Genomic DNA, 14,833 nt, shown 5'->3' on the forward strand with positions numbered 1-14,833 from the left:
TTCCCTTTTCATCATTTGGCTAAACTCATGCACAGGTCTTTAAAGTATTTGAAACTCCCATTCTGAAGACTCATTACCACAGAGCCATTTAGTATGTTGGTTCATTCACAGTTTGATGATTTATAATTCTTAGTCATTCTACCATGTTAAATATGGGATTCAATCTAAATATCAGAAATACAAACCTGGCTTAACAGTCACATTCACTGACCCTTCTCCATATGCATTGTCTCCTTGCACAATCAGCTTGAACATGTAGAAACCAACTGAAAGCTGAAAAATCAAAGAGCCACTCATTACACACACGTCAAAATTGATTAGTGGCAACCAACCAAACTTTCCTTGATTCTGTAAGAAAGTGACGTAATGCAACATCATTATTCAAGAAAGGAGAATGACAGCAGAATTGGGAAACTAGTTAGCATGATATCACACCTCAAAAATGTTGAAATTCACTAAGAAATTATAGCAGAATACTAAGAAAATTAGTGTGACTGGCAGCTTAAAAAAACTGTTTGACAAGAATGATGATTTTTTTAAATAAAAATTTTAACAATTAAAGTTCAAAGTCAAATTATTATCTGAGTTCATACATGTCACCACATACAACTCTTGAGATTCATTTTCCTGCAGGCATATTCAGCAAATTAATAGAATAGCAACTGTAAACATGATTTAAAAAAGCACATAGAAGACAACAAACTATGCAAATATAGATAAACACCAATAAATAATGAGAGCATGAAATAACAAGACAAAGAATCTTCATAGTGCAACATTGCTTGTGGGAAGACCAGAAATAGAATGAGCGTAGTTATATCCTCTTTTTGTTCAAGAGCCTGATGGCTGAGGGGTAGTAACTGTTGTTGAACCTGGTGGTGCAAGTCCTGAGGCTCCTGTGCCTTCTATATGATAGCAGCAGCGAGAAAAGAACATGGCCTGGGTGGTGAGGATCTTTGATGATGGACTGGTTAAAGGAGAACGAAGGGATATTGTGTAAAAAGATATTCACAGGGTTGAGGATAGCATTCGTATGGATAGAGGACTACTTAAGTAACAGGAAGTAAAGAACAGAAGTCATTTGGTCAGTTTTAAGTTGGCAGAATGTCAATGGTGAACTGCTGTAAAGTGCTTCCTCCTCAGCCTGTTTGAATGGTATCAGTTCAAAACACCAACAGGTTTTTCTCCTCCACAGATGCTGCCTGACTTGCTGACTTCCTCCAGTATTTTGTGCATGTTACTCTGCAGAATCTCCTATGTTCATACTTGCCCCTCAGCCATCTACAATCTACATTAGCGGCCCAGATTAAAAGACAGTATCACAAATCCAAGTTTGAGTGGGGAAGAGATCTTACAGGATGATGTGCAGAATCTGTCAAGTGATCTTACAGGTCAAAAAAATGGGCAAGAAGTAAGATATGCAGAACAGTACTGGAAAACAGATGCTGAAGATAAATTGATTGCATAACAATTAGCTGGAATGGATTTACCCTCCTTTTGTGAATACACCATACCTAACTAACTTTTCAAATTGTCACAGAGATGTCAGAGGTGCTGCTATACTCTAATGGCAAGCTTACTTCCAGTGTGCCAATCTTCAGTACAACAGCTGGCATTTTTTCTGGTCCTATGTCTTTGCCATATTCAGTGCTTTCAGCTGCTTCTGAATGTCAGACAAAGTGAATCAGATGGGCTGAAGACAGGCTTCTGTGAGGCTAAGGTCTCAGGAGAAAGAATCATCTACTTAGCACTTGTATTTGGACATAGTTGCAAATGCGACATGTGTCGCTGATACTTGCCTGCTGGCAGGGCCCAACATAGATGTGTGTATTTTAAAGGCTGCTCTCTTCTATTAGCTGCGTGCTTGTCTAAAACTATGAAAATACTTTGACATTGCCTTGTCATAAGGACACTCACTTCTGGCTAACATTCATAGAGTTCTGAACTGCAGTTTTCCCTAGATCAGAATCAGGTTTAATATCACTGGCATATGTCATAAAATTTATTAACTTTGTGGCAGCAGTACAATGCAATACATGATAAATAAGTATAGAGAAAAATGAATTACAGTAAGTATACAGGTATATTAAATAGTTAAATTAATATAAGTAGTGCAAAAAAATTTTTTAAGAAAGTAGTGAAGTAGTGTTTGTGGTTTCGATGCCCATTCAGAAATCTGATGGCAGAGGAGAAGCTGTTCCTGAATCGTTCAGGCTTCTGTACCTCTTTGCTGATGGTAACAATGAGAAGAGGGCATGTCCTGGGTGGTGGGAGTCCTAGATGATGGAAGTTGCTTTTCTGAGGCACTGCTCCTTGAAGATGTCTTGGATATTATGGAAGATACCACCCATGATGGAACTGACTAATTTTACAACTCTGCAGCTTGTTACAATCCTGTGCAGTAGTGCCCCCCCCCATACCAGACAGTGATACAGCCAGTTAAAATGTTCTCCATAGTATGTCTGTAGAAGTTTGAGTGTTTTAGGTGACAAACCAAATCTCCTCATGCTCCTGATGAAATATGGCTGCTGTCTTGCTTCCTTTATAGCTGCATCAATATGTTGGGACCAGGTTAGATCTTCAGGAACTTAAAATTGCTCATTCTCTCCACTGCTGATCCCTTGATGAGGACTGGTTTGTGTTCCCTTGTGTTACCCTTTCCGAAGTTCACAATCATCTCTTTGGTCTTACTGACATTTAATGCAAGGTTGTTATTGTGACACCACTCAATTAGTCAGTATATCTCACTCCTATATACCCTTGCGCTGCCATCTGAGATTCTGCCAACAATAACTGTAGCATCAGCAAATTTATAGATGCATTTAAGGGATGCCTAGCCACAGCTGAATTTCATGTAACCTGGTGCGGCTCTTAGCAGGCCCTTCCAGATATTTACAATAAGAATTAAAATGAATATTTTTTAAACAGTGCATTGTGGTGCAGAAGGAAGTGGAACAGCCAGTACTTGAAAAGTATAAAATTAATGGGCCCCAGGCTTAACCTTTCTTACAAGATTGCAGAGTAACAGATTAGAAAGTTCTGCAACTGTGCAGTGCTTTGGTTAAACTACATCAGAACCTGTATTATGTAGTTTTAGTCTCCATGTAAAGTGAGGACATATCTGCCTTACAGATCTTACTTCACAACTTTTGTTGATCAATTCCAACATTGTCCTGTTGGGAGACATTGGGTTAAAAAAAAACACCTTTAGACCTTTAAAAGTTCCTTAAATAATAACATTAAAATATACAATTCTGAGAGGAATTTATATTTGATGGAGAGCAGTAGGTACCTTTGGCTGAAGAGTTCAGAACTAAGGGATACACATTCATGCTGTGGGATCAGCCACTTGGAGCAAAATGAAAGCAATTTGTTCAGTCAGAAGGTTGCTATCTTTTTAGAATTCTATGTATAGGATTGCTGTGGATGTTCAGTTGTCAAGTATAGTTAAGGTTGAAGTTGATACCCTTTCTTCCACCACCCCCCCCCCCCCCCAGCATCAAAGAATAATGAGGAATTAGGCAGGTGAGTACATTTACATCAACACCCTTGATGTTACTGAGTGCTGGCACAAACCCATACATTGTTCTAATTCTGAAGGGAAGTCTTTTATGTAAAGCTACAAAATATGCTTTAGAATGTACGTGCACTCTATAATATATACTGTATAATATATACTATATATATATACACTATATAATATATTTAAAGCATACTTGTCTAAAAACATCAAAATTTATCCTGTAACTATACTCTCCTCCTTTCATCTAACTTGTATGAGCCTTGAAGATCGCACATTTAACTACAATAACAACTAGACAGCAGCACAAATCACTAGGCTCCTATGCTGATTAATGCTAAAATACTTTAACAGCACAGACTTTCTTCCAGGAGAAATTATGCTATCTACTTTGAGACAGATAAGCAAGCAGTTAATATTAAGAAAATACCAGTCAGTTTTTTTTTTACTAATACAAATACAGATTACAGACTCAACAAGGAAAAGCAAAAACGAATGACAGAAAATACTGGAATGTGAAAGGCATGTAGAAAAACAATGTTTAAAAAAAAACATGTCTACAACGCAAGACAAAGACTAAAGTTTTAAAAAGTGGTAATGGATCTGGGAGGTCACAAGTTGTTGCGACTAAATCAAGAACATAGCATTGATAGTCTTTTGCCAAGTCAGTCCTTATTCTCATTATGTTTCTGATCATGTCATCCACTTCAAGGACAAAATTAGCAAAGAAGTGTACATTCATGGTACTGGCTAATTTACAAGTTTACTGACCTAACCCACATCCTGGTCATTTCCTGGTTAACCGGCAAAAATCTTGCGCAACTCATTATAATGTAACACTTCAGCAAAACCATGGATTCACGGGAATAATAAAGCACAATAGCATAGTGGAAGAGTTACTGGATAATCTATCAGCAGATTAAATAAAACCTAGATCTTAGAAATAGTCCCAATAACACTAAATGTAAAAAAAATCTAGATTGGTTTAAAGACTGACAATATATTCTGACCTGATACATGACATCAGACTCACCCACATGCTGACTCTTAACTGACCCCTTAATTCAGGAGCCATTACGAGTTCTAAGTGCTTTTGTCTGAACTCTGCCACAGGCCAGTTCTTGGCCTGATACTTGATTTGTACTATCACCATAAATGGCCCGAGCAGGAGCTTAAAAAATACTTCATATTCAGATTTTTGTAGAAAGGATTTGAAATTAAAACTGATTTTTTTTCAATTCGAATACCACACAGTAATACTAGAGTACGACTCCTTTTTAATAATTAGTCAAAATAAATAATGGGGCTTCATTTAAGGACTGATCTCAAACAGAAAGCTGACATAAAAGTTATCCTCAGCATCATTCCACCTTCATTCACTTTATATTATATGCTCAAGATGACTATTTATAGCTAGAACAATATATTTTTAAAAATCTACTTCATAATTTCAGTCACGATTACCTCGGACATTATTTTCATATACTTACTTTGGAGAGTTTAAGTGTCTTTAGATGTTGACCTTCCATTTCTCCCATGTAGTCATGTGGGTGTGTAATCAGTTTCCAATCATATTTATAGCTTGTGCCTTGAACAAAAATGAGAAACTAGATTAGGTTGCATTTTAAAATCAGGTCCTGATGTGATAATATCTTTACGTCAGATCAATACACACTTGAACACCTTAAAAGGATATTTTACAAGTCTTCACACTCAGGATGTGATTAGTAGATTCAGTGGTAATAATGTAGAGTTTTCATGAAGCAGCATCTTTGCAGGTAACTGATAGTTAAAAAAATTTCCACATAGCATTACCAATATTTTAGCCTAGCTAGTCCACACTAAAGGAGATTCACAAGAGAAAATGTGTACAATACATGAGATCTAATGGAACTAACAGGTGGTCAAATATTTCTTTTTTTTTCTATTTCATCCAATGTTCGAAAGAAACCAAGACTCTTTACATCTCACACAAATTACATACTGAAACCTGAATGATTATTAGGTATCATTCAGGTACACATCAATTCTCCAGTTTAACCTGCATTTCATATTGATTTACATTGTATTAGGTACACAAGAATATTTAGCAGATGAAACATTTGACATTCATTTTTAAAATATATTTTGAACAATTTACAACAACCAAAATCAACTGGTCTTTAAAATACTTCCCAAACAAACAATTCGAAGTTAATCCCAGAAGCAATGCGTAAATCAGTTTAGTTTTTAAAAATCACATCAGACGATTGCAGTGGATTACTAAACATGATTTTCAATGTTGTTCAACAGGATTGATAAAGTAGTTGCTGAGAAGTGCCCTTCTTTTTCCTTTGTGGAGAGTCCTTTCCTTTCTGGCTCTCACGACCAGACTATATAACAGTTTCTTCACCCAAGCTATCAGACTCCTCAATACCCGAAGCCTGGACTGACACCTTGCCCTACTGTCCTGTTTATTATTTATTGTATTGCCTGCACTGTTTTTGTGCACTTTATGCAGTCCAGTGTAGGTCTGTAGTCTAGTGTAGCTTTCTCTGTGTTTTTTTTATTACGTAGTACAGTCTAATTTTGTAAACCATGGTCCTGACAAACGTTGTCTCATTTTTACTATGTACTGTACCAGCAGTTATGGTCGAAATGACAATAAAAGTTGACTTGACTTGAGAAAGACTCCAGAAGAAGGCTGGACAGCACCAAGATAAAGGATTAACCATTTTACCTAAGGTAAGCAAAGATTTGCACTTAAGTGTGAAAATGTTCGGCATTCTCTGTCCTAGAAAATGTTTGTCCATTGGACATGTTCAAGGCTGAGATTTGAAAATGAATGCAGCCCGAAGGTGAACTCAGAATGTGGAATTAGCCATGGTTTATTTGAATGGCAAAGCACACTCTCACAGCAAGTATACCCAACAATTTTTTTTGATCAGATTATTAGTCATCCAGCATCTTTCCATGAACCAAGCCAAAGTGTATATTCTGAAACATCTGAGACAATCTGAGTTTCTTCTAATGAATAGTCAACTGAAGAAGCGTACGCAAGCAGCTGCTCTAACCCCCGAGCTGAAACTGTCAGAACTTCAGAAGTTATCACATGAATCATTAGCACAATGCTCTACACTACCAGCCCGGGTGCTTCTCCCGCCGTTGCCTGTATGGAGTTTGTATGTTTTCCCCATGACTGTGCATGTTTCCTCCGGGTGCTCCAGTTTCCTCCCACAGCCCAAAGACGTACTGGTTTGTAGGTCAACTGGTCATTGTAAATTGTCCCGTGATTAGGCTAGGCTTAAATGGATTGTTGGGTGGTGTGGCTCAAAAGACCAGAGGGGCCTATTCCGCACTGTACCTCAATAAATAAAATAAATAGATTTGATGGCATAGTAGTGCAGCAGATTCACGGTTCCAGCTTCCTTCTCTTGATCCTGACTGGTGCTGATTCTGCGGAGTTTGCACATTTTCCTGGTGACTGTGTGGTCTTTCTCAGGTGCTCAGGCCTCATGCTGATTATTAGGTAGTTGGGTTAATGCCAGTTAGTCCTGATGCAGGTGGCTGCTAGGAGAATCAGGATGGGGATTAGCTTGTGAAAGAGGACAGGTTGCAGAGGAGTAGGGTTGCTCTGAGAACCAGCTGAGAATTAACGTGCCAAACGGCCACATTCAACATCATTGGAGGACAAGTAAGAATAGGAAGGGAAGATCACTTCATATTTAATATTGTATTAATATGGTTGCCTACCAGAGTTTCATGCCCATGACTGATCCTGAGCAATTTGATTAACATTATCCAATTCTCAAAATTGGATTAGCTTAACACTATAAAATATAACACAGTGGGAGAGTAGAAATTACCCTGTTCAGAATTCATTTTATTTTAAGTGAAATCTGGTGCAGAAGCAATCAAGGAATTTACAAATAACTTTAAGAAATGCAATTGAATACTAAACTTAAATAACTAAAAGATAAATGGAATGTTGCGTAAGTTTTCATTCCACACAAATTAAAGCAATTAAGGTTTGTAACATTAGCTAAATAATATTGAAATGCAGCTGGCCCTTCCCATTATGTTATATAATTATCTTTTACAGTAAATACTATTAACTGCTTAGTCAACTCGCTTTGTAGACACGATTTAATTAACTAATTAAGGTCAGAAAGATTTACTGTAATTACTTCATTAGGTCAGTTAACTAACCAGACACTTACTCATACATTAAGTAACATCAAGTGGATTATATTTACAACATAGAATTCCACCACAGCCAAAAGTTCTATTCCCATTCTCCATTTAGCAACAGTTTAATACATATACAATATAATAGCACTTTTAACATATTTAATAGTCTAAAAGGTTAAATACAAGTATAGAGAATAACAAATATAATTCATTGCATACTGTGCAACTGTAAAAATAAAATATTTAAAATATGCACACCACTGGGCTTGCACTTGTCAAGCTATATACTAAACTGCAGGATAGTTATTGTTACAAATAAGATCTTCAAAGCAGATCAAATCAGCGGGCAATATACCTGTATCAGACTTTCAAGGGAAAGGGAAATAGTAAGTGGGAATTCCATACATAAATGGAAACCATGCAGATTTTGGTAACTGTTTGCATGAACATGGACAAATAGCAATCTAAAACACTTCCCAGGTGTTTATGCAAAATGAGTTACTGAGAAGACAGCAAGAATTTCTGCTCTATGGTGTATGAGTTTCTGCCAGGGACCATTCCTATCACTTTAGGAGATGGGCTCCCATCTAGCCTATGCATATTTTGAATAACATTTGAACACATGTTTTAATAATGTCACAAAATGTTTTCTTTTCCAAACGCATTTTCCCTTTACTGATGATTTATAGTCAAGTGATAAATCAGTGTGCTATTAGTAATGGATGCAATACACAATATAGTTTATTTTTCCAAAATACTCGATATTCAATTAATCACCAACTTTCTGGAGTATGAAAGGGTCAGTGTTGACTTGATGAAAGTATATAGAATTCTGACAAGATTCCCCCCACCAGTCGAGTGGAAATGTCAATACTAGAGGGCACAAGTTTAAGGTGAGATGGGAAAGATGATGAGTGACACTTATTTTGGAGGAACTCAGCAGATCAGGCAGCATCCATGAAAAAGAGTAAACAGTTGGGCCAAGACCCCTCATCAGGACTGGAAAGAAAGGTGAGGTCAGTGTAAGAAGGTGGAGGGAGGGGAGGAAGAAGTGCAAGGTGGTGGGTGAAACCAGGAGAAGGGGAGGGGATGAAGTAAAGAGCTGGGAAGTTGATTAGGTGAAGGAGATAAAGGGCTGGAGGAGAAGGGAAATCTGATAAGAGAGGATAGAAGACCATGCAAGAAAGAAAAGGAGGAGGAACACCAGAGGGAGGTGATGGGTAGATAAGGAGACAAGGTGAGAGTGTGAAACAGGAATGGGGAATAGTGAAGGAAGCCTCTTTTCCCTTTGTATAGACAATCTACTACAGCAATGGACAGTCAATGTTCCAGGCTGTCCAGATGAAAGGTCTCGACTATCCGTTTCCCTGATCCAGAGTTCCAGCAGCAGCTTGTGCGCAGCTGCACAAATGGATGATCTGAATTTTGACAAACAGCCAATATGACTTGCAAAGTTGACTGACTCTCTGAAGGAGACAGAGAAATCCAATTGCTTACCTTCAGGGGAAATCGGTAACACAAAGGCATTCAGATCAACTTTATTTGTTGGCAGAGTTATCTCCACGCTGTTCCCAGCAGAAACAATCAGTTCCTTCACCACTGAGACAAAGAGAATGTTTTAATACAAACATAATTGTTCTGATTCTCTCCATACCAAGACTGAATCGATAAGCATCTAACACTTTTTCCTTTGCTTGACCTGCTATCACTTCTCTACAAAATATGTTTCTGAAATTCCCTTTGCTTTTGGCTTTACTTGTTAGGCTAGTTCTGTCAACGATTATACTGTGATAGATCAAGATGAATTTTTTTTTTTGAAAAGTGTCAAAATTTATGTCCAATTAAATCCAAAATGATATTAAAGGTTATGAGAGTGGCCAGAGAGTATCTGTTTCCCAAGACTGAAATGTCTAATACCAGAGGGCATGCATGGAAGGTGAGAGGAGTTAGGTTCAAAGGGGATGCAAAGGGCAAGTTTTTTTTCCTCAGAGAGCAGTGGATACCCAGAATGCACTGCCTGGTATGGTGGTAGAGGCAAATACATTAGAGGCTTTTAAGTGACATTTGGATAGGCACATGGATGTGAGGAAGATGGAGGGATACGGACATGGTGTAGGTAGGAGGGATGAATGTTTGGGTGCTTTTGATTTGCTTTTTAGCTGGTTTGGCTCAACACTGTGGGGCGAATGGCCTGTTCCTGTGCTGTACTGTTCTTTGTTCTAAAATGCAGTTGGGTTCAGCGTTTGTAGAAATTTCCATTTTCTCACCCCCATAACACTTGCCTATGGCTCATTTGACAACAGTCCCTTGCAAGTTAGAAGACTGAGAGGCCAGATGCCCAAGCTGGTGAACATCACCTGCATGCTAAAGGTGTGCAATACTGTCACGTGTCCTTGCTACGCATGCAACGTAAATTGAGTTTCCATCTGTTTTCTCAGGTGAATGACAAAGAAACCATGGTATTATTATGACCATAGGAGGTGCTATTCTCTATAACTTACCCAGTAAGGTTAATATTTCTCTCTCTCTCTCAACCATCCTGAAACGGCAGATTACTGGGTCTCCTTCACTTACTGTGTACAAATTGGCTACGACACTTCCTATATTAATAACTACATTTCAAAACACATCCCAGGATGGAGAGAAAGCCTTTTTGTTTTTAAAACAATCACATTCATAGAAAAATTATAGTTTTGATCAGCAAGTCTGAACATTTGCAGAGGTATTAATTTAAATCTTGAATGAAAAGCGTTTCTGAAGTTACAGTGCAAGTATCAATTACCAGCAAGAAAATGAAGAGGTGAACAAAGAAATAAATTGTACAATAAATGCACAAAGTTAATATATTTAACTCACCTGTGGGGGCACTTGTGAATCTGGGTGCAGGAGTTACAGCAGTGGTGTTCAGAGGTGCATATGTTACAGTAACTACTGCGAACGTCCCATTTATACTGTCATTTGTTGGATTAAATTGCATCCATTTCGGATTGGATGATGGAGTAGTCAATTTGGAATCTGGAGGACCAACCAAAGAGGCAGCATTTGGCCTTGAGGTCCCTTTAGCAACCTGAACAAAGAGGTAAGGAAACAAAACATTTAAATAGAATCAAAATTGTTGGTGATGCAGGGAAAGGTTTAAAAAGAGCTTGGGTGTCTTAGGGACTTTTCAGCGGGCTGCAATCAATTTCGGCAGTGGCTAATAAAAAGAAGCAAATTGCATGTGGATCAGCCATTGTGTGCGTGGACAGTGTTAGAGTGGTCAGGCTTTGGCTTAACAGGTTTGGGCAAGAACAGCTCGAAGCTCTAAGTACGCTTCTAGAAAATGTTTTTTTCCTATTAGTACATAGGTAGTACACTGAGAATAGGCCCAGAGTTAGTGGCATGATCCTTGTGAAAGATGTGGGAACCCTCTAATTTCCCTGATACCTACATCTACACAAAGTGCTCTGAGCTGCAGCTCCTTAGAGACCATGTTGTGGAACTGGAGCTGCAGCTGGATGACCTTTGGCTGGTATGGGAAAATGAGGAGGTTATAGATAGGAGCTACAGGGAGGAAGTCACCCCTAAGTTGCAGAAGGCAGGTATCTAGGTGCCTGTCAGGAGGGGGAAAAGGGAATGGGCAGCCAGGGCAGAGTATTCCTGTGGCTGTTCCCATCAATGATAAGTATACTGCTTTGGACATTGTTGGGCAGACGACCTACGGGGGTCAGCTACACTGACCCGATTTCTGGCACTGAGTCTGTCTCTGTGGCTCAGAAAAGAACAGGAGACAAGAGGACTGCAGTAGTGATAAGGGAGTCCATAATTAGAGCAGATGATACCAGATTCTGTGAATGTGAAAGAGACTACCAGGATGGTACATTACCACCCAGTTGCAAGGGTCAGGGATGTCTCAGATTGGGTCCACAGCATTCTAAAGGGGAGCCAGAAGTTGTGGTACATAATGATACCAAAGACAGAGCTGGGAAAAGGGAAGAGGTCCTGAAGGGAGAACACAGGGAGTTAGGTAGAAAGCTGAAAAGCAGGACACCCAGGTGGTAATCTCTGGATTGCTGCTTGTGCCATGCACCAGTGAGGGTAAGAATAGGATGATTTGGCAGATGAATACTGTATGTGGCAGGCTTTCAGATTTATGGATCATTGGGATCTCTTCAGGGGAAGGTGTGACCTGCACAAAAGTACAGGTTACACTGGAATCAGAAGGGGAACAATATTCTTGTGAGCAGGTTTGCTAGAACTCTTTGAGAGGGTTGGAGGGCGGGGAAGGGAGCCAGAGTGATAGGGTTGAGAGTGGGACAGTTGGTATACAGGTAGATGCAGTGTGTAGTGAGACTGCGAGGAAGAACTGGCAGATGATAGAGCAACACTGCAGTAAGTGGGATGAGTTAAAGTGTAGTGGGGGCCAACATCAAAAAAAGAGTGATGGATACAGGACTGGAGGTGTAATATTTGAACTCTTGCAGAGTATGGAATAAGGTAGATGATCTTGTAGCACAGATAAGAGATTGGCATTTCAGGTGTTATGGGCATTACTGAATCACGGCTGAAAGAACATAGTTCAGAACTTAACATCCAAGGATACACATTGTATTGACAGGATAGGTAGGTAGACACAGGGGGGTGGGGTGATCTGTTGGTAAAAATAAAATCAAATCCTGAGAAAGAGGAGGCACAGGATCAGAAGATATAGAATCCTTGTGAGTACAGTTAAGAAACTGCAAGGGTAAAAAGACTCTGATGGAAGTTATATATAGGCCTCTAGGATATGGGCTACAAATCACAAAGGGAGATAGGAAGGGCATGTAAAAAGGGCAATGGTGTGATAGTCATGGGGGATTTCAATATGTAGGTAGATTGGGAAAGCGAGGTTGGTGCTGGACCCCAAGAGAGGGAATTCGTAGAATGCCTATGAGATGGCTTTTTAGAGCAGCTTGTGGTTGAGCCCACTTGGGGAACAGCATTTCCGGATTGGGTGCTACGTAGATTCAATTATAGAGCTCAAAGAAAAGGAACCCTTAGCAGGCAGTGGTCATACGATAGAATTCACCCTGCAGTTTGAGATGGAGAAGCTAAAATCAGATGTATCAACACTACAATGGAGTAAAGGGAATTACAAAGACATGGGAGAGGAGCTGGCCAAAGTTGAATGGAAGGGCAAAACAGCAATGACTGGAGTTTCTAGGAGCAATTCGAAAAGTGCAGGATAGGTACATCCCAAAGATGAATAAGCATTCTAAAGGGAAGATGAGACAACTGAGGCTGACAACACAAGTCAAAGATAGCATGAAAGCAAAGAGAAAGCATATAAATTAGCAAAAATTGGTGGGAATATAGAGGGTTGGAAAGCTTTTAAAAACCAACAGAAGGCAATTAAAAAGCCAGAAAGAGAGAATAGATGAATATGAAGGTAAGCTAGCCAATAATATAAAAGAGGATTCAAAAACATCTTTTTCCAGATATGTAAAAGTACAAGAGAGATGAGAGTGGATATCAGATCACTGGAAAATAGTGTTGGAGAGGTAGTAATGTGGGGGGGGGGGGGGGGGGAAGAGTTGGCGGACAAACTTAATAAGCACTTTGTGTCAGTCTTCACTGTGGAACACTAGCAGAATGTCAGTCATGCAGGATTGTCTGGGGGCAGAATGAGTGTCATTGCTATTACTAAAGAGAAGGTGCTTGGGAGGCTAAAAAGTCTGAAGGTAGATAAATCACCTGGACCAGATCACAGGGTTCTTTAAAAGGTAGCTAAAGAAATTGTGGGGCATTAGTAATGATCTTTCAAGCATCACTAGAATCTGGAATGGTTCCAGAGGACTGAAAAATTGCAAATGTCACTCCACACTTCAAGGGAGGGAGGCAAAAGAAATGAAATTACAGGTGAGACAACTTACAGGCCTGACTTCAGTGGTAAGGAAGATGTTGGAGTTGATTATTAAAGATGAGGTTTTAGGGTACATTACAAAAAAGTTAGCATGGTTTTCCTTAGGGGAAATCTTGCCTGACAAATCTGTTGGAATTCTTTGAAAAAATAACTGACAGGATAAACAAAGGAATGTCAGTAGATATTGTTTACTTGGATTTTCAGAAGGTCGTTTGACAAGGTGACACACGAGGCTGCTTAACAAGTTTAGAACTAATGGTTTTACAGGAAAGCCATGAGCATGGATAGAAGATTGGCTGACGGACAGAAGGCAAAGTGTGGGAATAAAGGGGTATTCTCTGGTTGGCTGCCATGACTAGTGGTGTTCCACTAGTGCTGGGACCACTTTCAAGTTATAGGTTAATAATTTGGATGAAGCAATTGAGGGCTTTGTACCCATGTTTGTGAATGATATGAAGATAGGTAGAACAGCAGGTAGCGTTGAGGAAGCAGGGAGCCTGCAAAAGGACTTAGATTGGGAGAATGGGCAAAGAAGTGGCAACACACAAAATGGCAGATGTAATATAGTATAGGAAAGTGCATGGTCATGTACTTTGGTGGAAGGACTAAAGTCATGGACTATTATCTAAATGGGGAGAAAATTCAAAAATTAGAGGTGCAAAGGGAGGCCTTGTGCAGGATTCTCCAAAGGTTAACTTGCACGCAGGGTTGGTAGTAGGGAACGCAAATGTAATGTTAGCATTCATTTTTGGGAGGATTAGAGTACAAGAGAAAGGATGTAACGTGAGGTTTTATAAGGTATTGGTCAGACCTCACTTGGAGAATTGTGAACAGCTTTGGGCCATTTTTTCTTTAACTAGGGAAAAAAAGATGCTGGCAATGGAGAGAGCCAAGAAGAGGTTTATGAGAATCATTTCAGGAATTAAAGGATTAACATGTGAAGAGCGTCTGAGAGCTCTGGGCTTGTACTCACTGGAGTTTACAAGAATGAAAGGGGATCTCACTGAAACCTCTCGAATATATAGAGTGGATGTGGAGAGGATGTTTCCTGTAGTGGGGGACTCAAGCACCGGAAGGCACTATCTCAGAATAGAGGGACATCCGTTCAGAACACAGATGAGGAGGAATTTCTTTAGCCAGATGGTGGTGAATCTGAGGCATTCATTGCCTCAGACAGGAGCGCAGGCCAAGTCATTGGGTGTATTTAAGGTGGAGGTTGATAGTTTCTTGATTAATCAGAGTGTCAAGGGTTACGAGGAGAA

At 39.4% G+C, this 14,833-nt stretch overlaps 1 protein-coding gene across 4 annotated transcripts in view; it reads right to left on the bottom strand.

Annotated features, from left to right (window-relative positions):
* Window positions 1-14,833, bottom strand: part of LOC140719630 (dyslexia-associated protein KIAA0319-like protein) — a 91,614-nt gene that overhangs the window by 42,546 nt on the left and 34,235 nt on the right. For all 4 annotated transcript variants that reach the window (XM_073034376.1, XM_073034378.1, XM_073034375.1 and 1 more), the window contains exons 4-7: window positions 10,547-10,757; window positions 9,188-9,289; window positions 5,011-5,108; window positions 186-273 (exon numbers count right to left, since the gene is read on the bottom strand). In XM_073034376.1, the coding sequence (XP_072890477.1) occupies window positions 186-273; window positions 5,011-5,108; window positions 9,188-9,289; window positions 10,547-10,757 (499 nt within the window). The remainder of the gene's footprint in view (window positions 1-185; window positions 274-5,010; window positions 5,109-9,187; window positions 9,290-10,546; window positions 10,758-14,833) is intronic.

Source organism: Hemitrygon akajei, chromosome 32 (genome assembly GCF_048418815.1).
Source record: "Hemitrygon akajei chromosome 32, sHemAka1.3, whole genome shotgun sequence".
NCBI classification, from domain to species: domain Eukaryota; kingdom Metazoa; phylum Chordata; class Chondrichthyes; order Myliobatiformes; family Dasyatidae; genus Hemitrygon; species Hemitrygon akajei.